General features: G+C 39.2%; 1 protein-coding gene across 2 annotated transcripts in view; it reads right to left on the minus strand.

Annotated features, from left to right (window-relative positions):
• Positions 1–5207: 5207 nt before the first annotated feature.
• The window catches only part of LOC137283765 (rab11 family-interacting protein 4-like), a 189211-nt gene continuing 168146 nt past the window's right edge, over positions 5208–26272 (minus strand). For both annotated transcript variants that reach the window (XM_067815440.1, XM_067815441.1), the window contains 2 exons: positions 17618–17758; positions 5208–13977 (listed from right to left, as the gene is read on the minus strand). In XM_067815440.1, the coding sequence (XP_067671541.1) occupies positions 13858–13977; positions 17618–17758 (261 nt within the window). In that variant the 3' untranslated portion in view covers positions 5208–13857. The remainder of the gene's footprint in view (positions 13978–17617; positions 17759–26272) is intronic.

Consider the following 26272-nt stretch of genomic DNA (forward strand, 5'->3'; position numbering starts at 1 on the left):
AACAGAAACGTCATAATTTGGCCATGGAGCAAGTGCAGGACGTTCAAGCAGACTACGTAGAAGAATGCATGGAAAGAATTGATTTTACCAACGCCCAACTTCAATGCGAAAACCACACCGTTCAAACGTTCAAAGACATCGACGACATGCAACATTACTACCTGCCCACCGGCACACTTTGCAAGCGAGACATATTATATTGTCTTATTGTTTTCCAGCAAGTTTCGTTGGTAGTCAGTCCTGGTTGACCGTCAATCATTCGGGAGCTAGGGGATAGCTGTTGTGCGAGTTATGTAATTCTCGGAGGTACTCTGAGTCCAATTCGCGTACATAATTTGTTCAAATCCAAATTCCACGTACGTCTTGCTGGCTTTGGCGGAGTGTTTGGAGGCCATGGAAATCCCACCTCACAAGCCTTTTCCCACGAATAGGTGCATGTCGTAATCCCTCAGCAGTTTCAGTTACAAACCAGTCTTTTTGGACGTAAGCTAGGAATGGTTCGAATGATGTTTACACTGGCAGACTGGAACCGACTCTTTGGATGGGTCTGTCGAATTAGGCTGTCTTGCAGATTTCACGTCAATCGAGAACGGCCGATCGGAAACAAATCTCTCGTGTGCTCAATATGTTAATTCTCTGAGAGGCATCTAGAAGTTGTGGCAGTAAGGAAGGATGAAAATATGGATGAACAACTTCTTTGTTGCTATGAGAGCGACGTTTCAGTGTAAGTTCCGCCCCGAACACCGTTATCGAGCAAGTGATGAACTGCATGAGGATATAGGAGCATATATACAAGTGCTTGTATATATGCTCATCTACCCTATGCTGTTCATTACTTGCTTGATAACGGTGTTCGAACCTACACCGAAGTTGTTCCATATATTGTCACCTTTCCTTCCTTCTCAATGTTAAAGACCCGCGAAGGTCCCGGGGTAGAATAGGCCTTCAGCAACCCATGCTTGCCATAAGAGACGACTGTGCTTGTCGTAAGAGGCGACCAAACGGGATCGGGTGGCCAGGCTCGCCGACTTGGTTGACACGTTATCGGTTCCCAGTTGCGCAAAGCGATGCTCATGATGTTGGCCACTGGATTTTCTGGTCCAGACTCGATTATTTACAGACCGCCGCCATGTGGCTGGAATATTGCTGAGTGCGGCGTAAAACTAAACTCACTCACTCACTCTCAATGTTAAAACAAACGTCCCTATAAAGATGAGATTGTGTTCCGGTGGACACCAACATGTCTGGGCACTTTGAGGCCATTTCAGTCTCCAGCATACCCAAGGCGTTGATTTTATGTAATCCTTAGCTGTTGGTTGAAATTACATAACAAGGAGCAAGAGAATTATCAAACGTTCTTCAGACGTCAATATCAGATGAGATAACTTCACGTGTCAAAAGGCTTAATCGTTCATTGTGCAAAGTGGACGTGCCATGAGCGATGAGCGACATCAAATTTCATAGTACTTTGCTACATGTTTACTTGGAGTTTTTCAAATAACGGTCATTGATTGGAGGCGCAAACACCAGCAACGTTATAATCAGGCTGAATTTGTCTCTCGGGTGGAATTTCTCTCTATGTACAGTTGGAACATTCAAAATAAATTCGAGCCAATGATACTTAAGCCTCGTTTTGGAGGGAGGAGTTCTGATAGGTGACAATTTTGTAATGTCATCGAGTCTGGCATGTTTGTGTACTGATCGTGTTCATTTCGTAGAAGCGCTGTGTACGCTTTAGGGAGGGAGGGAGGGACATTACCATCCTCCATGAAAGAAAAATATATTCAGGGCACTATAAAAGAACAAGAGACGGTAAGATGGTTAACTTGTTATTATTTGCCGAATTTCATTCCTGTGTGATGCACGAGATACACTGACAGTGTCACAATCAGTTCAATCAGGCTACACCCTACACATTGGGCGTACTATTCACGACGTCGTCTCCAGACTCTATGACTGCCGTCCGCGAATCTGAGGGTAAATCTGGATTCATCGATGAAGACCACTCGATTCCAGTCTCTCTGGGTCCATCGGAGGTGACGTTGGGCCCACAGCAGATGTTGACGTTGATGAAACGGCGTCAATATTGACCCACGATATGGACGTCGAGAATGCAGATTGGCCGATTTCGAATGGTCTGTAGGGACAGTCGACCTCTAAACATCTCTGCCCTGGTTCGTGTAGCCGGCAGGAATCGTTCACGTAGGACGATCTGATGGTGTTCTGCTCGTGACGTCACACGTGGACGAAAGACCCTTGGGCGATCAGAAGTGGTGCCAGTAGACGACCTCGCAAGTCATATTCAGTACGACGGCTGCACCCCATTGCTCTTGCGACGTCAAAAACCGATCTTTCCGCTTGCAACATCCCAACGGCACGTTCACGTTGCACATTTGACAATCGTGGCATTTAAAGTACCGTTAAAACTGTGGTTTAAAAGCGTTTTGTTTCAATTCTTGAGGCCAATGCAAACACGTGCAAATGAAGAAAACTTCGAAGACCACGTGATCGACTGCAAAACCTGATTTGGCATTAACGTTACTTGCACGATGAATGAATGGGTTTGAGTGGGTTTTGCTAACGTTTTTCTAGAGTCAAGAGATAGGGATCCCATTTCGGATACATAGATGTATTATCAGAGAAAGATTATTCAATTTTCAAAAATTACATTTTGTCTTTGACTCTGTATAGTTGACTGCGTAGTATGTACTGATGTGTCGTTTAAAGTGTCCATTAAGCACACAAAAAAGTTACGTTTACCCAGGGATAATCTGTACAGTCTTCAGGATTTACCATGGAGTATAAATGACCTCACCATGTAGTTCATAATTATATGACTATCGAAGTTTGGCTGTCCCCATTCTTTTTGTTTATAGTAAATAATAACGTACCATTACCTTCCAATTCAATGATGGAAGAAATGTGAAACATTTTTGATAATCAAAGAACTTAATGTTATACTGAAAGCGAGAGGTGTCTGCATGTGATTAGCAATGGCTGTTTAACATTCACGCAATCTACAATTAAATACAAGTTAATGTGCAAAATCACGTTTCTTTCTCATTCTGAAATTTAAAATTGAGTATGCATCTATATATAAGTATTCACCACACAGGTATATATAAATACTGCAGCATTTGTCAAAAGCATGGGCCACAATAAAGTCAGTTCTGAACGCTCCGGTAGCACAAACTCCGAGTCCACCCACCCCTTTCCGTATGCTGCTGTTTTTCCAAAGAAACCTCTCTCTCATATTTATAATCGATTATTTCCATATGTATCATGGCACTAAATCAAGATGTACATTTATTAATGCATATTTCATGTTTTAAGAGTTTCATATAACACGGGTAAGTATTTCTGTGATTGCAACATCACATTCAAGTTCCTAAATCATGACAGTTTGTATGTCGAAATAATGTATGCTATCTTCTCTATAATCGTTTCCTTCAAATATAGTCTGGTTCATAATTATTGAGAATTTTTCTTCTTACTTTGAGCTATCTTAACACCTCAACTGATTCACTGATACTTAAAACTAAGTAATGGTATAAGGGAGGTAACTCATCTTGGCCTACTGAGTATAGTACAATTAGAGTTACCTCCCCTGAATTTGTAGCAGACGTCATTTTCCTCAGCACTGTCAACAATGTCTGCTGAAGTTAAAAGAAGGTTGATTTTTGAGTTGTGTAATCAAGGAATTGATGATGTAAATACATTGGCAGAGAGAACAGGAACTCCTCTTTCTACTGTATATAGGATTAGGAAGAATTTTAAAGAGGGAAAGGATTTTGGGCACCAGAAAGGAGCAGGGAGACCCAGAAAATTGGACTTCTCAGATCGCGTCCGGCTGGGAATTTTAGCGTCTAAAAAGCAAAGGACAAGCATCTCCAACATCAGGTATGAATTGATAGAAAGGGGATCAACAGTTGTATCAAAATCCACAGTTAGAAGAAATTTGATTGATCTTGGATGGGAGAAAAAGACTGGAATTCCTTCTCCTCTCATGAAACAAGAACATAAAGACAGGCGTGTTGAGTGGTGTTTGGCACATGAAAACTTTGACTGGGAAAATGTGATTTTTACTGATGAAAGCTCAATATGGGTATATCCCAATAATGTGAAAATATGGACAAAGTCTGCGTCAGCACCGTTGTATCGACGACCTAAATACAGCCCAAAGTTTCATGCATGGGGAGGGATATCCTTATTAGGAACGACCCCGCTGTGTGTGTTTGAGGGAAATCTGACAAGTCAACGCTACACTAACATATTAGATAATTTTCTCCTACCAAGTGCACATGTGTTTTATGGAAATGACTGGATTTTGCAGCAAGATAATGATCCTAAACACACCGCAAAACATGCCAAGCAGTGGTTTCAGGAGAAAAATGTGACTGCATTACCATTTCCTGCATCTAGTCCTGACTTAAATCCCATTGAGAACATTTGGGGGATGATGAAGAAAAGGGGTTGACAAAAATTGAAGACATGAAGAGAGAAGTGGTCCGATACTGGGACAGCATAACTCACAAGACACTAACCTCTCTGATAGGAAGTATGCCTACCCGTCTTAGACTGTGCCGTGAAGCTCAAGGAGACTTGATAAAATATTTAATTGTTACCTACACAACATGAAAAGGTCAGTTCACTTTCACAATACATTCAATTTTATCTGATTTGTTCTCGTTTAATAATATGAAATGCTTTAGCTATTCTCAATAATTTTGAACCATACTGTATTTGTGGGGATGGGTTTTCACATGATACCTCTCCTAGCATAGATAATCTACAGCACTTGTTAGAGTTTCCCTGCTGCAAAGTACGACTGAGAGATGACAGTCTTGTGTGCCATGATCAGTTCCTCTTGTCGCTTGCGTTGCACGCTGTGCTTGCAGACAACTGTATAGAGTCAAGTTTAAGAACTTCGACCTTGTTGAGGAGTTCAATCTTATTTAAGATAGCGATCATTAATCCATTCCGTCTTAAAACTGAGCAAATATCGGCTTTGTGAAAAAATGGATCAAGGCAATAGTATGATGACAGATTCATTGTTGGTGTCTAAGACTGATTGTAAAAAAGGTTGTTGTAAGCAAGTGGGCCCAGGTGTTTCAGGCAGACAATCAAGTAACGAATGACAAAAAATTGGGTAAACTAGAAACTTGGTGAACTTAAAATTAAACCAGGTGAATCAGTGTTGTATGAAATAAAAATGGTTGGACTTTATTGATAGAATACATTATTTACAATAGCATACTGCTGTCATAAATTTCACAAATTCCCAACAATGCATCCAAAATGTAGCTACAGTATATCTGATATGTTAACAATACCAAAATATCTGATATTATTCAAACCTCATATATGTATATGCAAACTATATCATTTGGCTTCAGTCCATCTTTAACATTTAAAGCAACTCTAAACTACAGTCTCACAGCACAAATGTGCCCGATTGGCCACATAATGATAAGGAGCAATGTATCTACTCTCACTTGTGCTGTGATATTAATAAATGTTGCTAAACAGACACATGATCAAGTATAGAGACTGATCAATGACCAGTTGTGCACAAAATTAAACATTTATCTACATGTCAAGAATACACGACCAACACTAAAAGTAGCATTTCTTCGAATGGGAATGATTAACTCAAGATGATTTGGTTGACATCTACATAAATCAACATTAACAACACATGAAACTATGGAATGTAAAGTTGCATATATCTTGGACGGTTTACATACTTCACACTGGTGAGAAGACAGTCTTATACCAAATTCAACATTTATTCATTCAACATTCCAGTGATACAATTGCAACCAATAATAAAACACAGATGTTTTTAAAAGATCAGTATAAGCAAAAAAGCAACATGGTGATTGACAGACTGAAGACATTAAAATCAATAATAAAAAGCCAAACATGTATCAAGTTTTTCATAGTTTAACAAACTATGTAACACTTCGTAGTTTCTTTGTACCAAGTAGTTGTCTACACATTCATGTGGTCAACACATTCTGCTGAAATAAACAGTTGCACGATGAGATTAATTCAGAAATATATCACAGTAGTGAATGTTTCTACAGTGCACTTTCATGGAAAGGTAGGACCAACAAGTCAGGTACCACAATGTCCCAAAGGACATTTAATGTGTTCTTTAAGACTGATATCCAAAAATGTTGACAAGACATAAATCTTGACTCATCTTGATAAAATGGTCTGTACTGCAGATCCAACTTGGGAATGTTGATAGTTGTGTGGTTTATTGAGTATAAATAATAAATATAAACATATTTATATGTGGCACACGCGCACACACACACTCACTCACTCACAATGACACATATATACATTCCATAAAAGCATACGTTCATCTTGTCAACAATATATATTTAACAATGAAAAAACATACATGTACACCTAAATTGTCATTAATTAAGGAAGCTAAGTACTTCCCTTATTTACATGTACAAAACAAAACCAAGAGAGTAAAGTATTTGATAGGCATTTAGAAATTGGAAGAATCTTAAGACATGAAACGTGATTACAATCATTGTTACTGGATAATTTTGTATGTACATAAATCCTACCTTATGTTTACCAAAATGTCTTCATATGTCAGCTCACATACACTAAGTACAGGAGCAGAATTCTCACGTTAAGTTGTTAACCATATAATAGTTCATGCCTTCAAGACTCCTGCTCAGACGAATTCTTCTGGAATATTATATTCAATCCAAACATCCTTTCAAGGCTTAACATGAACACACAAAATTATGTGCAAGAAGTTTGTAACCAGCATTGTATGCCGACTAAATATCGTGGCATTGTTTTCAACCGCCACAAAAATATGCATGCATTTTTCTGCCACAGAGTGAAGTTCAACAGACACAATCACACAGTACATTCCAAAATGTCACTTTGTCCTCAACATTGGTTATCTTATAAAAAACACCCAATCCTATATGTCTTAATGATTTAACGCCAACCTTATTGTGTAATCTAAGATCAAACTTCAAATATGGCCCAAAAATGTAACAATGTAAGAAAATATCTTTCTTCAAAGTCTCAAGGCACTTTTCACTAAAATATTGTCTTTTGTTGACAAAGATGCAAAAATGACACTGTAGATCCCTGCACTACTAAATGTAGGATACTGAAAACCATTAAAAACACAACTGGTATGCGTTGCACTGGAACTTGCAAAAGTTTTACTGAACACATTTTTTCCTGCAAAACAGAGGATGTAGGGATAAAGGACTATTATTCATTTTCAGTTTGAACATTCCTCTCGAAACACTGATGCTTAAAAGTGAATCTTTGACATTTCTTGTAAACACATACACATTCATGAAACAAGCTGCCGTGCTTGAGACAAGTCAAAAGCAATCAGGCTATTGGTATGCTCAGCCAAAGTGCTTCAGATGTGATGATCGCAATGTACTTTGATGGACATCCTTTCTCTCTTGGCTGACTCAGATAACGATTTTGAGCCGTAGACGACAAGCTGTGACGACAGCTTGACAGGACTGCAGCATCCGAGTTTCACACTTGCGAAAACAGCTGCTGATATGGCAAGTTGAACAATTCTGACAAGACAATATCATGTTAGTGCCTGAACAGTGTTTATGCCTTGCTACCTTCAAAATCCGGTGGCATCGCCTGCATGGTGGACACACACTATACTGACTGCAAGTGGCCCCTCCTTTGTTTGATGTCATCTGATATTGTTGTTGACTGAATATTTTCAGACGAAATCATTCACAGATGTTGACATTTGTGTTAGTAAACAAAGGATGAATTTCAAATTGTGTTTTTAATGGCTGTCAGCACACAGACACAGACACACACACAAACCATAGTCTGCATAATCAATAGTTGCAACCAACACAAACTCATGTCTCTTGTTAACAAAAAGTGCAGTTTCTTTGGACAATAATAGGCCATCAATAATGAACAATTAAGGCATGCAACACAAGGCTGGGAGGGCTTTTGTCATGAGTCAGTATAAGCATAAAATATCAATTTTATTCAGAAAATTACATATTTTTTCTTATCCTGACTCATGCTAACTGCTTACGGAATCTGACGGAAACAGCGGTGGGTCAGGCCACGCTGGATTCTGCTGGCTGTCAAAAATACGTCCAATAATCTCCCCCCCTCCCCCAAACAGGAACCTGTAATGGCGATAATATAGTCCTGCTCTTCTAATATTCATTGTAGATTCTGGACGGACCACATCCAGTCAAACTTATCTTCAGCTGAAGGTTTCACTGACTGGAATGTGTGATATCGAAAGTAACTAGCATCCTGCTAGTTTCTGATGAAACTAATTGTCGAGATATTGTAATCAAGACTAGTTGCGACCCTTCTTCATGTACAAGTATCTTCATTACAAGTACAGGGTCAAAATCATTCATGCTAGTCTGTTTAAGACGTGTGCATGGACCTTCCACCATTATACTCCGCAGAGCGTCTGGCTTCCACAAGTCATGATATAACGGGTGAGTGAACTCAGCACCTTCGTAGAACTGTTAGTTGCTGAGCAACAATAAGAATCCCAAACTGATGAATGCCAGAGACGTCCTCCCCGGCTGTGTCTCATAGGTAGTGGTTGGCAAACACCATGTTTGACTTCCAAAAGCAGCCCTCCATAATAGCTGATAGTGAGCAATTCCCATGTAGAGCAGAGGCCAAGGCTCTGTCTGATTTCATGTGGATTGGAGGCTCGTGGAGGTTCCAATCCTGCTGCTTTATTGGCTCTCAATGTAACAGCTCTGATCCACACTGAGATAGTGTTGCAGGATACTTCCGTAAGTGTCTCAGTAGATATAGGGATAAACAGGTGCTTGAAACGTAGCCTTCTAGACTTGGTAGGTTCGGTGTATATCTTCAATGATCTGACTGGACATAATGATAAATCTTGAGTATCATGGGGTCCAGGGATTAAAGATAGTGCTGGTATGTGGAATTGTTAATCCAGTTGACCTGGCAGTTGATTTCTTGCAAGAAAATCCCATCGCAGACCCAGATGAGCTGTCTGATGATGACTTACATCAAAACTCATGCAGTTGAAGTCTAGAGCATGAATTTCCGACATTCGTGTAGCTGTAGCCAAGGCAAGTAAAAAATAGCATTTCCTGAGTTAGCAGTTCAAGTGAGGTCAGATCAAGTGGCTCGTATGCATCACTTGTGAGATGTTGGAGTGTGACGTTTAGATCCTATGCTGGAGCTCTAAATCTACGTTGTTGATCTTCCAACTTGAAGGAGTGTAACAATGCAAGTAGCTCGGGTACTTTAGTCAGCTTGGTCCCCGTTTCCATGGTGATGATTCAGGAGAGGGCTTTTTTAAGTTGGATAACTTGTGCCCAATCCCTTTCTTCATGAATAAAATATGTTTAAATAAAAAAAATCATGATTCAGTTGAGAACTGCCAAGTATGTAGATAATGTAGAGCCTATCAGACCTCTGGAATATCGTAGGCGACACAAATATTCTGCTATCTGCGGATATGTTGTCTTCATTGATGTGAAGCCTTTCTTCTTGGTGTATGTCTCAAACCGCTTCCACTTATCATCATAAAGAGTGCAAGTGAATTTCCGTAAGGCCAAGGTAACTGCTTTCGCTGCGCTCATCGAGTATCCTCTGTATTTAAAACAGATTTTGATACGTTCTACACGTTGAGTTGGAACGCAGATGGATTGCTGTGTGCCTGTTTCGTGTGGGAAGGAACGAGAAAATTTTCCCAATCTGGTAGTTGTAGTGTTGGTTGTCTTAACTCCTCTATAAGTGCTGGAAACCAATGTCTCCTTGGCCAGTAAGGTGCGACCAAAGTCAGTTGTAGCCTCCTGATCTGTTTTGTTTTCTCGATGACTTTTGGTCGCAGCACTGGAGGGGGGAAATGCGAATGCATTTAGTCCTTCCGATGGGATGCTGACAGCGTCTGTTACCCAGACAAACAGATCTGCTACTGGTGATGCAGATCATAGATACCGGAGGTAACGGCGAGAACGTAAGTGCATCAAGGTCGTCCTTCATCATGTAAGTATTAGCTTCATTAGAGTCCTTGGATGGTGAAGCTAAGTCAAGTCCATTTGTGATCCATGATGTAACTTCAGAGTCCGAAAATAGGGCTTCTTCCTCCGACGCTTGATATTGTCTGTCTTCATGCCTCCATGAGTGAAACATTCATCGCGTGTTGACGATCCTCCTATAAGAGTCCACGGCTAAGGGTCGTGATGATTGTTGATAGTGCCTTTGATGAACTGGGGGAGTGACGAAGACCTTCTGCGAGTGCATCCATGCGAGAGTGAATCCTCACTCATGCGAGTGCACTCACTCGACATAGGTGGATCTCTCTGTCCGGACTGGAGCTAGGGAGACTGAAGAAGATCCTCTTCATTGACGAGTAGACCTGTGAGTGCACTCACCCAAACAGGTGCACCCACTTGGCATGGTTGGATCTCTCTCTCGACTTCGACCTGAAGAAGTTGACGTTGAGGACGATCTTCCTCGAGTGTGTACATACACATCCTCTTCATCCTCTAACGTGAGTGCCGCTCTAGGTGAGTGCTCATGCCAAGCTGTAGTCATCAATGATGACGACTGCAGTCATCTCTCCTCTTCTAAACGTTGCTTGTAGTGATGGTTGAGCAGTAAAGTTGTCTACTGTTGACGAAATCTGCGTTGTCTGACAATACTGCATTGTCTGACGATTGTCCTCTGGGTTGAGAGGTGTAGAAGATGCCGTTGGGGTAGATCTAGATGATGTCAATTGATGACTGTGTTGGTTGATATTTACCTGTAGAATCAAAGGTGGTTCGTTGAAGATAAGTCGTTCATGTAGAGGGATGATTCCTTCTCCAAATGATTTCTGTGATGATTTCGAAGAAGATGATTTTGTTTTCGATGACCTAGACTTCTTCGGTTGAGACGGTCCTGCTTCTGAGAAAAATCTCCTCCAAGATACAGGGGACGACACACCGGACCCCAAACATAGCCTCGTAGAAACGCCAGACATTTCACTGGAATGAATCTCAGTAGACGTAGTTAACAATTTACCCGAATTTAAATCACTTGTTTTAGACATGACCAATGCAAGCCGCTGTTGCTTGTCCTTAGCACGTCTATAAACAGACCGTGTATAGAGAGTAAATTCTGAATCAGACAATTCTATACATTTTACAACGATTATTAGAAGAGCATATGGGTTTGCACTTCGGGCAAATTAAATGAGGTTCAACCGCGACAGCCGCAATCTACATAGTAGACAGGATTTCATCAATTGGGACTAAGTCTCAACTGAACAAATACATGATATTGATATAATTTCGACAAATTTTATGATATGTAATGCATATACATATCAGAAAAACGTATACGAGCAGAATTAAGTTTAAAGACTAAAACAAAGAAAGAACTTATCGCCGTATCGGGACCCTCAGGTACTTCCAGCCGCCCACGTCGGGCGATAAGGAGAGAGTGACAAACATGGCCGGTCACGTGGCCTAGGGCACGGGAAAAGAGAGGCTACACATGGGTGAGTGTATTTTGCGCCCGCTTCTTTCTAGAAGGGAACTTCAAGGGATTTTCAGGTGTTCCACTACCTTTGCCAGGGAAGAGGAGATAAGCAATTAGCATGAGTCAGGATAAGGAAAAATCTAATAATGCCATTCAAGTGTCTGGGACCCTCATTTCATAGTCCAGGAATCCTGAAAAGTCCCAAAGACCCTCCAATACAGGACTCCCTGCTCCCTGGTAACCCTTGCTACATAAACTCAGGTAACATTTCCTTCTATGGCTGAATTGTGTCATTCAAATTCGAAGTCAAACTAAACTTACCATATCTATTTTCTTGTGTGTAGTGAAATTCATTCTTCATAGATGTATCATCACAGTTGCTTAGAAGGGGTGCTATTTAGTTGCTTTGTATTTCAAAGATAGCTAGCACCCTTCTGACTTGCATAAAACTTGGAGCTTGGACACTTGCAATCAGAGTGATTTCATAAGCATGTTTTAACACATTGTGAGTCAGATATTATAAGAAACTTGTTCGTTCAACTTATACATCCTTGCAATGTTGTGTGTCATTTTATAAAGTCATAAGAAGCTTTGACTCACATCCTTTAAAATGCACGAGAAAGGGTACAACCCCCATTGACCCAAAGCACATTTTTATTACTGTTGTTAATATTAAAATACCTCATTTATTGCAAAAATACACCTCAATAAAAATGTTTTGGACTGGGGATGTTTGGGGATGTGCAGCTTGCACTTGTGGACATAAATATAAATATAACTGAATCGGAAAAAAATATAAATGCACATTAGTTCCAATTTAATTTCCTTTTTAGCCCCATGACTCAAGTTGAAATGGCAATAAAACAGATTTAAAATAGTAGTGTTTTCATAAACACTTGCTATAAAAATACATGCTGTATTTAGTGAACAACCATTGAAAACTCTCAATGTCACTGGGCTTATTCAATGGCAATGAGTTTAGAGATGATAGATCACTGAGAGGAGATTATGCACATTTGATGATCTAAGCAACAGGCATTGTTTCACCAGAATGTCTCAGGCAAGGTAATTTTGCAAATTATATCACAAGATTGTATTGTTTTGCTTTCACAGACATTGTAAATAGGATTGTTGTATGGGGCATACTTGATGTCTTGCATCAATGCATACTTGTTGAATAGCTAGACATGTTTTATCTATCCTGTTGAATTTCTTTAAAATTTCATTCCATGTTGCTGACATTCAATTCATCAAAATCGTGCTTGCAAGTTATCAGGAATAACCCCATCAAAAAGACTTTAGTTATTGTTCATAATACTAGTCTGACACATTGAAAGTAGTGTTTGTAGTAGTTTGACTGATAGGTCAACATGTTTTTGTGATTGTGAGACTCACTGGTGACAAGGGAAACATATCCATACATAAAAAACATCTGACTACAGAGATCAGCTGAACCAAAGAAAACTTTATGTTATTTCTAATATATGTATATTCTTTACAATTTCCAACTAATATAAATGCAAAACTTGAATTACTTAGTGCCAATAAAATAACTGTTTCAGATATAAATACTAACTCCTCTAGGTGGATGCGCATTATGCTTGGGGGTGGACTATACCCAGTTAAATAATATATATACATAATTACTGTGGGAAGGCAGCAGCAGGCATTTAAAAGGCATGTAAGTCACATCTACTTCCCTTGAACCCTACTTTTCATTATACCTGCTTGTGGATCATTACAAAACATTTTAGCAAATTAGGATCTCGATTTAGCTCCAAAGCCAAGAAAGTTTTCAGATGAGAATGCTATTAGATAGGTCTATACTCAGGACACTGAGGGGAATATAGAATTTGAACAGAAAAATGTGACTTTCTTTACGTACTTGTACACATACATGAACATCAGTGTATTAGTATTTAGTGGAGCAAACAAAAATGTACATATGACTTGAAATAAATACATTGATTCAGCATTCATTTCTTGCAGTTCGCAACTACTCATACTGTTCATGTCACTGCTGCAGGAATTGTGCCATACTACCAGGAGATCATCTGTGCAGAAATCTCAATTCAGTGGTCTGTCAAATAATCAAAATAACATATAGCTGAATAAATAATCACTTCCTCTGATAACACACCATTTCATATAGATTGTATAAAGAAAGTGTGAAGGGGGTGGGGTGGAGTGGGAGCTGCATGCATGCTTGCATGGGCACATGCTTGCATGTGAATGTGGTTGTGTGTAGGGGAATCTCTGTGTATGTGAGAAAAGATATAGACATATGTAAGTACCTCAACGCACAAGAAATTGAGGGTGACGTTAACCCAATGATCACTGTTTCGTTATTTCTAGGAGAGATGGGTTTTTCTCAATGATGGTTAGGATGATCTTGTCAACGTACTGCTTCAATCTCAAGTTGATTTCCTGTTCTTTCTTCAGCCTCTCAAGTAGCTGAAATAGAGGAAATGTGAGTTAATACCAAGCATCCTATTGGTAAACCAGGAATCTCTACCTTGGATTCAGTAGTTCATTACTATCAATACTAGTCCTTAAAGGAGTGATCAAGCATGGCATAAAAGAATCACTTGCTATCCTTGAGTGGAAAGTTCTTAACAATTCATTTGCCATTTTGCCAATGAAAACATCTAACTTGCTACATGCTTTGTCAACATTGTTGAGGCATCAAAATGGTTATGAAGGCAAGGTTAGAACCAAGTTAAAACAGTGACATGAAGACTCCCAAACAGGGTGAGAATGTGTGCAAAATGATAGGTTAGAAGTCACATGAACACTTGCCACATGCTCCTGTTTGAAATACTAAGTACTGAAGCTTGTCATTTGCTCAAAGGAACTACATGTGTATTCTGCAACAAGTTAGATTGACTCCAATAGAAATGTAGCCACTGTGATGGAATGAAATGAAGTTGATCACCCGTTGTTAGAAGAAGTCATAAATATTTTGGTGGAGAGTACTTTGCACAGAAACCTGGAACAATGAATTTTCTGAATGAGGTAAGTCCAGTGATGCTAACTAGCTCCTTTCCTGTATGAGCAGCCACAGCTGAGAATAAAATGTAAGCATCACCAACGTTGGCAGGTGCATATACTATTCACAATAGTTGACTGAAGGATCATTATGAGCCTTTCAGAACTGGAACAAAAGAACCATGGAGAGAAAACATCAACCATAATTTCTCACGTCAGTTTCTCCTCCAAAAGGGTGACATAAATGACATAATCTGGCAGCTAGGTGTAACATGTAACATCAAAGTATGGGCCAAGAGTCGGCTTTCAGTTACAGGTTATACCCAAAGCTGAGGGAGTTGGCCAACAACTTGTATTGGAAGAGACATCGAAAGATTATGCAAGTGGATAAGTGTGTCAGATGAGAGCAATGCTACATACTGCCACAATGGCAAGGCTTGGAAAGGGCTGTAGCATGGTCACAATAAATATGCCCATCCCATCTATCACCTTCTTACATGCAAGAATCCAGTATCTCCTTCAGTTCGGAAAGACAATAGGCTTCACAGCTACATGACAACTGGACAAAACTGAAAGCAGGCATTGACGGAACATAGCCTCTGCCTCAGATCTAAAAGGCATTCTTTGATAAAATCTGTAAATGGAGAACTGGCTGCTCCAAAGGTTCAGAGATGTAGGCTAGTAACTGATAAAGCCTAAACATCAAGTTTAAGAAGACAGTACTTTCTGTTTGTGATGAAGTCTCCTGAAGGAGGCTAGCTCTGCCCTAATGAGAGCCAAGTTTCAATGGAATGTTGTGGACCACCATTACCATGACCTAAACACTGATGTGAAGTTGATAAGAACACGACATGTTAAAGAGTTAAAAATCCAAAGGACAGGATGCAATTGGGAAATGCAACCAATAACAGGTTAGGTTTGGTCAATATGAAGCAAGAGGGAAGTATTTCATTAGAGGTGTGGTTGTGCAAATGTTTTCACGCTGAATGACAATGTAAGGTAAATTCCATACTATCATAGTAGAATCATAACAATTTACATGTTACTCAAAAACAGTGTGTTTCAAACACAAAATATGAAGTTCAAAGTAAATTATACATGTGTGACTGCCTATTAAAAATTATAGAATGATCTCATGCAGGACAGGACTAAACAAGAGTCATCAGAAGATGACATATCCCCCCTAGCCCCAACGTATTTGAAAGGACAAATCATCTGACAGTTACTTGATCATTTTTTAGACTAAGTTTGAATCATTTTTATAGAAATCATGAAAAATATAAATGCCATATATCTGTAAATAGCAGTAGGCACCACTTCAAGATCTGTCTCGTGTATCTGCCAAGATCTGTTGAAAGATATGCAGTGGTTTTTTAGTTGTGCTCCAGAAATGAAGCCCATCCATCCATTTTGAGATTTGGTCCGAATTGCTTCCTTGGAAAATGAGAAAACGATAAATCACAAAAATCTGTAAATAGCAAAAGGCACCACTTTGGGGTCTGCCTCAAATATCTGCCAAATTTTGCTGAAAGATACTGAATAGTTTTTGAGTTGTGCTCCTGAAACAAAGCCCATCCCTCCATTTTGAGACTTAAGTCAGAATTGTTTCCATGGAAACTGGGAAAATGATGAAAAAAAATCTGTAAATAGCAAAAGGCACCACTTTAGGGTCTCCCCCACACATCTGCCAAGTTTTGCAGAAAGATATTAAGATGCTTTTGAGTTCTGCTCTGGAAACGAAGCCCATCCCTCTTTTTTGAGACTAAGTCCGAATTGTTTCTATGGAAACACAGAAAATGATAAATCATAAAAAAACGGTAAATGCCAAAAGGCACCACTTTTTGGTTGGCCACACATATCTAACAAGTTTTGCTGACAGATATTAAAATTTTTTTCAGTTGTTCCCATGGAAACGAAACACCTCTCACTTTTGACACTAAGTCCGAAACGATTCCATGGCAACCAAAAAAATAATAACACATAAACACCTGTAAACAGCAACAGGCACCACTTTAGGTTCTGATTGATATATCTACCAAGTTTTGCAGAAAAATATTGAATGTTTTTTGAGTTCTGCTCTGGAAACAAAGCCCACCCCATCATTAGACTAACACCAAAATGTTCCATGGAAAAACAAAACAAAAAAAATAAAATAAAATAAAATTGCCCAAAATCTGTAAATAGCAAAAGACACAACCATAGGTTCAGATTATTATATTTATCAATTTTGGTCTAAAAATATTGGACGGTTTTTGAGTTACGCTCCAGAAACAAAATGATAACAGACGGATGGATGGGCGGACTGAGAGACAAGGCATTGACTCTATCCCCCTGCATTACATGCCAGGGGGATAATAATTAAGATTGTTGCAAATGAAATATACAATGAACGGTGTACCTTCTGAGGAGGATACATATTTTACACTACCTTAACCCGCTTAAATTTAAGTATAAAACCACTAATAATCTCTCAATTCATTTCCTACAGTTTATATTATGCAGATTATATGAACAATTCTAATTATTTTCACAAAAACAAATGATCAATTGACTACCAACATTGTTAAAAAGATTCCTTCTATATGATGATCTCAAATGCTTGAGATGAATGACCTCTTCAACAAACATATTATGATCCTATTTTAAGTTGATAATATCATGGTTTTAAAGTTTGCCATCGTTTAAACTGCATATAGTTGAGCCAATGCTGGTCACTGAGATACTACCAGATCCAAATGGGCTGAATAGGTTAATCTACTCTTGATGATTTCTGGTTAACATATAGTCTTGGATGTCTGTGAAGAGCCTGGGAATAGTTGCACAGTATATGATTTTGGGTGTAGATGACATAAGTGTGGTTAGTAGCAAACTCTTACCTGCTTTCTAAAATCTTCGTCCACAATATTCTAATCAAAAGAACAAGGAGACATGAAGAGACAGAGAGCCAAATTGGTACAAATCTCAGACAATCAAGAATGTAATGGGTTCTCCCTAAAGAAGGTACTATGAAATACACAGAGTTCGCTGATGAAAGCATCTTGACAATGCCTTCGCTCAGATTTAAACATTGGTGTGAAAGTTGGCTATTTTACCAACAACACATTACCTCCTCCTTTGTGAGATGTTCTAGTTCCTCTGCAAGTGTTGTGCCACTAGTATCTCGCAGCAATGACCTGCCCTCCTCCATACATCGAGTTAGAAGCTGAGCATTTAAGTCCTCATTGGAGTCTTTCAGAATCTTGTTCTCCTGTAACAGTTGATGGCATGTGAGAAATTGATAACTGGTAGTAGTAGTAGTATGACTGAGAGAAGCCTCTATATTGAGAAAATAAACAGACAAAGTTCACAAACAGAATGTTTGTATATACAAGTGACATGCCACATAGTGCAATTTGTAGTAAACTGGATATCATCTGCAGACAATTCTTTAGGCTTGCCTAGATTTCATAAAAAATAATAACTTATTATTTTAAAAAGTTAATACTTATGGATTCTGTAATCCATAAAGTATCCTACCCTTTCTTAATCACTGAACTGTGTGGACCCAATTCCTATATTTACAGTCCCCTATCATATTGCTCAGTGCTAACTTGTACAAAACATAGAGAAACATGTTTCTAGGACTAACGCTACATGCTTTGCAGATACATAAGCATATTTGATTTTAATATCAGCATTATGAATAGACACAACCCCCTCCCCAAAACAAGAAATCTTTGTTGAAAGGCTATATTTGAGCACAGTATCCTACACATAACAATCATTAGAACTTAGAACTTGGACCAAACACATTATGTTTGTGATATACTGCCATGGAATCAGGGCCTAAATATATATAGGTATTCCCATTTGGTCCCACTAGAACAGATGGTTCAGTAAAACAAGTAAACAATCTTGTTTAATCTAAATGGTATATATCTTACGTTACTGTAAGCATAATGCATTATTTTGTTTGTGACATTAAATACAATAAGTTGCTAGTAAAATACTTTAAGGCCATTCTGAAGTGCTATTCAACATATAAACAATATTATCCAAGACAAATATTCAGTCAAACATGAAAACATTGCATGCTACCGTACTTTCTTTAATGACTACGTCAAATGATATCTTCCTCTACTGGTATCCCGTAAACTACGTTGTGCACATCTTTCCTCCCAATCTACCAGTAATTCTGTTTAAAAACAAACCCAATAAAATAATGTAAAACAAATTTGATGCAATGATTGGAAAAATTATATCTTTTACTAAGTGTTTTCTGGATTAAAATATTTCACTACTTATGTTGCAAATTTCAATAAAAACATCAAAGAACATTCACTGTGAACATATGCTACTGAAGAGTGTAAAGATGCATGTATTTCCAAGAGTGTGAACTATTCATACATGTACAAATTATATCTTGGATATATTGTATGACCGGGATTATTGTTTTAAATGTCAACAGATCACTATTCAATGTGACATTATCATTTAAAACAGATCACTATTCAATGTGACATTATCTAAGTTGTGTTAGAAAAATTTCTTATCCAATATGTCCATGCATAAAACAGACAACATAGCATCTATCAACACATCACTCACATTGGCTAGGAAATTTCGAGAAGTGAGACAGCTTAATTCCTGATACAGAGATACTGTTCATAATAATTATACACAATCTTAACTACTGCTTGATAGTTCATTTAAGTATCAAATACATCAAAATCATTATACACTGAAGGGAAAAATTGGCTCTGACATCCACTGAAGAATGAACACAATTCTACATAAATACACATTCATAAAGTATTTTGTCTGAAGATTTAGTCCTTCCAGATGTGTGTGATTGTCAAGGAATGGTTTGAGGATCTGTTATGTGAGCTGTCAGAGCTCACTTTTACTCAGAGTACTACGTATTGCTTTTGTCTGATTTTTGTAAGTGACCAGAAAGATATTGTGTTCCCGTCTTGTGCATGCGTTATTGATAAAATATTGATGATGTGCAGCTCTGATGACCAGTCACAATGGCCACAAGTGCAATAATTGTCGAGATACTGACATCATTCATTGATGTCATGGACTAAGTAATCATTTCTGTACTAAGTGGTAACTCATTAGCTATATAGGTTAAAGGGGTTGTCTGATATTGGGTCTTGTTAGCTTCCTGGGAATGAATGCATATCAGTGACCGCTCTCAGCCTAGTGGCTTATGTCTACTAAGTTCTCAAAACTGGAGGAATGAACTGACCCCTTCATAAGGGACATGGCACCGACAACCAATGGATTTTTGGTAAACCTCATGAAAGTTATGTCTTCTCTCTGACATTCTACTGGATTCGAAATGAAGTCATTAACTTAAGTCCCCTTTCCTGTAACCATACATTATGACAAAATATCACTTGTAAACATGCTTGTAAGAAAATTATTCTTGAAGTATATTCCTGCAATTGACTTTTTGATAATCTGGATGAGTGGGGTGGGCGGTGGGAGTAGTGGTGGGGGGTCTATTTGAAAACCTCTTGTAAATACCCCACGCCCATGTCCTTTTCTAAAGGCTAGGTGATCCCATTAGTCTACAAATATGACCAGCTGCTGATGACCTAATTTTTCACAGGTTTCTTGGGGACTGGAACTGACAACTTGAGACATATTCTCCCATAGACTATCAGTTTCATTGCAATTGCATTAGAATAAAACATAAAGTACAAAACACAGTTGCCAATCCCACACTGTGTCACAGTTAATGATCCTCCAAACAAGTAGAAAGAACAACTAAGGGATCATGCTTAAGGAAGCTGCACAGAATTTTGTGGTCCTTCAATAAGAATATTCAAGATGACAATATAATGATCTTCAATAGACAACAATATCCTTAAATGGTGCCATGGCAGAAGTTCTGTTGAAGATGAAGGGTGAATCTGTTAATTTCCGTGTGGATAAGTACTGTAAATCATGAAATTTTTCGCGTCATGATATTTTTGCGAGTGGCGACCAACAGACGTTTTTGCGTCATGATATTTTCTCAAAACATAGTTTAGTTTGGCAGTTTCAAAGCTTACCTGCATCTGAAAGTTTTATCTGAAGTAAATTCAATCACATATTAAAGTTTGCCGCTAATCTTGAACACCATTTAGTGGAGTACTTCCGCATGTATGCAATCAGTGATGTTTTCCTAAAAACAACACTTGCTGCATAGGTCAGATAAGCTTAAAACAGCTCAAAGGGATTAAATTAAATGGAATGATTCTAATAAATTGGCACTGATTAAGGACCAGTTTAGTCAGTGTCGGCGAAGCTGTTGATTTCCAGACAAGTGTCATGAAAGCTATCCAAGCCCGCTGGATGGTCTCAGACTTTCAAACAGTCTCCAAAAAATGTGTTTTGCATGGTTGGTGCCTGTCTCGAGTATCGGACGTACTGATTGAGTGACTTTTGTTCAGGTATCCATTGTTTGACATGTGACATGTGAGTAAGGCTGGTAATTAGTCATTCTCTACGTTGTTTTCATTGCTTAATATATGTATTGTCTAGATCTATTGTTAATTTATATGAAGTGGTGAATAATAAAGCGAAGATAGGACAGGTTGTTTGCTGATTATTCATTGCATTCTACCAGCAAATTGCGTCATGATACTTTTGCGAGATTAAGTCATTCACAATTTTTGCAAAAATATCATGCTCGCAAAAATTTAATGATTTACAGTATATTATCCATGATTGATTAACCATGGGGAACCCTAAGGCCATGCTGGCCATTCTCGCACAATGTCTGGTGAAAAGGAATAGGTCTTATGCAGATGAAGACTCTATTCATTTCATGGAACAGATAGAACAATACTTGTAGAAGGCATGTAGTCAGAAAAATGTCTCATCAAAATACCAAACCAGTGAAGATACACTGATACCCCAGGTGACATGATTAAGTGATGAGTATCTGTTCTGAAATGAATTGATTTAATCAGCATCAATTAAAGGTGTAATAGTATGTTGATGTTTAAGGTTGTGAATTAAATGTATTGTATTGTGATTCTTGTACACCACCTTGTAACATTAGATTGTCCATATGAGCACACAAAGTTAAGTTGGTAACATTAGTTACCATGTGGTGTTCATATGCTGAAAATATTATGTGTCCTCAATGTTCTTTCAGCAAGTCTAATTGAGATGATCCACTAGAGATGGATGTAAAATATTCAAGCCTGGAAGGGCAAAGTTGAATTCTCCCCTTGTAATCCAGCAGATACATCTTTTCCCCTGCAAACAGAATTGGGAAAAATTTTCTGACTGGACCTTTACAGCAGACACAATTTATCGTCCATAAAATCAATCCAAATAGCTTGGTGAAAGGCAAATATTCTGGCAAAACAAGATTGATTGTTGACTTATCTGCACTCAACAAGATCCCAGCCATAACTCTTTAATCAGTAAAGAATATTCCTCTATCCATGCACAAGACAGCGGGGAAAACATGATGCCTGAAATACCTAGGCATTATTCTGAACTCTATAGAACACAGAAGCCTGTCTCCTATATATGTCAAAAGTGTCAACATGAAGTACTCACCAAAAAGGAAGCTACTTGGTGTGCTTGGCCACTTGAACTTCACCATGCAACTTATATGTCCAGGGCCCTCCTTTATCAGTTATTTGGTAAGTTAGCTCATTCCGTGCCAGAGTTGTATCACCATGTGTGTGTGAACAAAGAATGTACTGACTTGAACATGGGGAGTACTTTTCTCAGGCTGTGGAATTGAAAATCTTTCTTTCTTTATGAAGAGATTGCTGCTCCTGATTTTGAACTGTTTACCAATGCTGCAGCGTCAGTGGTGTGCTAACTAGCGGCCAACACAACTGTTTGACATAGTAGGAGATATGTCTATAGCCTTATATGAATTATATCCCATCATAATGGCAGCGTCATTGTGGGGTCACCTCTGGACTTCATGGAGCATTTGTTTTGTCTGTGATAATCTGTCAACTGTTACAATTTTGAATAAGGGCTGATAAAACAATTCCAGTGATTATGCTGTTGGTGAGGACATCAGTGTTGAATGCGGCTACTTTTACCTTGTCTTCAATGCTCTACATCTACCAGGTCGTGACAGTATTACAGCTGATGCACTGTCTAATTAAAGACAGTGAAAGCTGCCACAAGTCCTCTCTCCATGCATAAGAACTGTTTATAATACAGGCCTAGGAGCCTTTCTGATGCAGCTTTCAAAACATAATTGCTGACCCCTATGCCAAGTGCCAGTTGTTATTGTAAAGGGCTGGCAGTTTCAGATATGTGCAGGCCCTTGTGGCCTTCAGTAAATTGTCTGCCATCTTTTTCACAGATGCTACCTTTTCCATAATTTATTTTCATTACTAACGTTTGCGAATCAATCATGATCCGTCGTGTTACTGCTACGACAACTTACAGTTTCACTTACTGGTATTTCAGCACTTTCTGCATAACAATGTCAACACCAGTCTTTAAAAACAACTAAAAACTTCAAGGATCACTGTGCCATTGGCTTTGCTAATTGATTTTGTAGAAACAGTGTGAAACTGTGCAGTCTGTTTGGTTTTTATTGTTTTGACTTTAACAAAACGGCCAGAAGATTTCATTCAGGGCCTGTAGATTTTAGAGCTGACAGTGACTGTACTCCACACTAACAGTCCATTTCCCCTCCCAATAAGAGGCGTTCTATTCTGCTGGCATCTCGAATCGCTTCTCGTATTTTATAGCCATACACCGGAACAATTTTTCCAGCAGTCGTTGACAAATCGAGTAGCAGCAACAGTCGGGTTCTTCCCTTTGTATTTTGCTATGGCAAACTTTTTGCATGTATTGATTTCTTCCGGAACGTCCGGACGTTTTGTTGAATGGAGGTGATGATGCTTCAATGTCCTTAGGCCCACTGTAGTTGGGCAATGGTGTGTGCTGAATGCTGTTCTGATATCCCTGTGGTGGCTCTGCTTTCCCTGCTAGCTGTCAGAAGGTACAGGAATCTTTCTTCTTGCATGGACATTTGTCTGCCAATCTGTCAAAGAAAAGTTTGTGTTGAATGCACCAGTAAGCACAGGCATAGTCGTATGTTCTGGATGCAGTTGGGGATCTCTATTATTTCTGAAACCTCCAGTAGGAAGTGTTCTGGGGTGTGTAGTCGATCGCTTTGTTTTTCCATAGAACACATTTCTTTGATGTTGTCGTCGATGGCACCGCACTTGATGGCATCGAGTTGTCCGATTCAGAGATGGCAGGGAGTTCCGATATGGTGGCGAGGCAGTCTGTGCATTGGTGGTTGTGTCTGTCCTCTTCGCTTCCCGAAGGAACAAACGACTCGATTGGATCGCGGCATGGACTTTGTGTGATTGCATGGTTCCTGGCATTTTTTCAAAATCCATGCATTTGCAATATCTCTAACTGGACTGCACTTCCACTAGAGGAATTTGTAGAGACAGCCTTTGTCTTTCGGAACTAGATTTGCACAAAACTCTACTTTTTTTCATGACTGGGGGAGCTGAGGTGGCAGCTTGGAGGCTCCTAGGCCCTGGTGCACCTCTGTGTCACAGAACCGCTATCATGAGGTGTGACTCATATGGTGCATGCTGTTCAACATCTGTGTTGCCCAGTTCATGCCAGGTGTCGGCATGTTACACAAAGCATGGCAGCTGGAGCCGCAGCTAAACATCCTCCCTTTGTTTGTTAAAAGCCTAAAATCAGTACTTACCAAAGCAGGCTCAATGACTGACAGGGCAATGGACACTCCTTCCTCTTTGCCGCTGCCACATCTGCAGCGAATGTTCCAGATTACATCATACTCAAGATGCATTTGTACTTCTGACAGTGCCATAGTCTAGTCAGTTATTGGTCTCCCATTTTTCATATATCTTGTTATGTGCCATCACAGTATGCACAGGTAGTTTGTCACCCAATAGTTTATGACATGTGTGCATATAAGTCTGTTTATGATATACTACTCATTTTTGGGGTATTCTCAGTCATAACAAGGTTATTCCTGATCACTGTGGCAGTCAGTATCCTAAAGATCAAGGGGATATTTTCACCCCCATCATTATGCCAACTTAAGGCACCTGTACGTAGTGGCGGCACCCCATGTTGGGGTTACTATGCCCGATGCTCAGTCTAAGTATGTTCAAAACCGGTATAGATAGTAGTTGCAATATAACATCAGGCTCTAGGTTTATGCTGCGAATACAAGTTCGTGCTCAATGCTTGGATAACATATGTACCAATTATAGGCTGATGGTCAGCCTCGGTGGCTCAGGTTTATACCAGTTAGTAGTAGCACATAATAAGAGTATTAGCATGAGAATACCTTAATGCCAAATATTGTGTATGCCATGTGTCTATTGTGTAAAAGTTGTATGTGAATGAACTTGCTATTTTTCATGTTCCCCAGTGTTATTAATTAATCATAAATCTCAGCAATTCCACTAAATTGAGATGATCCAGTAAAGATAGAAGTAAAATATTCAAGCCTGGAAGGGGCAATGTTGAAGTCTCCCCTTGAAAGTCATGTCTTGTAGGGACATCTTATCAAAAAGAAGCAACAGGCACCAGTGAGTATTTTTCAGTAATAGATCATACAGATTAAAGCATCCTCAGAGATTCATCATTGTCTCCTGTGACATAAATCCACAGGGTTGAACAGTCTTCTGATATATAATTAATTCCATCAATACTGTTTTTCATGACAAAGGAGAAATATTTACCTCAGTGGTTTTCATTTTGTCTGTGCAGAGATACATTGTGAAGTTACAATCACATTCTTTGCCTGATGTTTTTGCTCTTATGATGCTAATTAAGGAATGGACACAGCAAAACTTCTTCAGTCACATTTTCGTTATACCGGCAAGACCAGTACATTGTGACCTCAAGACCAGTACATTGTGACCACAAGACCTGTACATTATGACCTCAAGACCAGTACATTGTGACCACAAGACCAGTACATTGTGACCTCAAGATCAGTAGACTGTGACGACAAGACCAGTGCATTGTGAACACAAAACCAGCACATTGTCACCACAAGACCAGTACATTGTGAACACAAAACCAGTACATTGTGACCTCAAGACCAGTACATTGTGACCTCAAGACCAGTACATTGTGACCACAAGACCAGTACATCGTGACCTCAAGACCAGTACATTGTGAACACTCTCTTGAGACATCACTTCATACCATCTACCAAAACAGCCCATCATAACACCATAGGAAGACACAACAGACCAATCAGAGACAATACTGCACACCTCTGTCTCACTCTGACTGGTTTATGGTGCTGTTGACCATACATTGGTGCATGTTTGACGCCATCAACACAGATGTGCTTCACTGAACTGGGCAGCTGTCCACCGCAAAAGGTGCAATGGACAGTGGCACAACATCATTTTCTCAGATGAAAGTCGCTTTTGTACTGATACTGCAAACAGCATCATGAGGATAAGGTGTTGTCCAGGTAAAAGATTCTCAGGACTCTCTGTTTTGGAGAGAGATCTTTGGTGAGGGCCTGCCCTGATGTTTTGGGGTGCCATAAGCTGGGGACGTCATGTTCAACATGACAATGGGCAAGGTCTGGTTGGCATGTTACTGTGCAGGCTTACATCAACAAAGTGTTGAGACTAGTTATTCGTCCATATTTTGTGCAAAGACATCATCTTGTTTTTCAGCAAATCCTTCAGGACAAGCACTTCCACACCATGGACTGGCCAGCTTTAGGTCTGGATTTAAATTGTACCCCCTTGGGTGGAAAAACTAATTCACC

This window comes from Haliotis asinina, chromosome 5 (genome assembly GCF_037392515.1).
Source record: "Haliotis asinina isolate JCU_RB_2024 chromosome 5, JCU_Hal_asi_v2, whole genome shotgun sequence".
In the NCBI taxonomy this organism is placed as follows: domain Eukaryota; kingdom Metazoa; phylum Mollusca; class Gastropoda; order Lepetellida; family Haliotidae; genus Haliotis; species Haliotis asinina.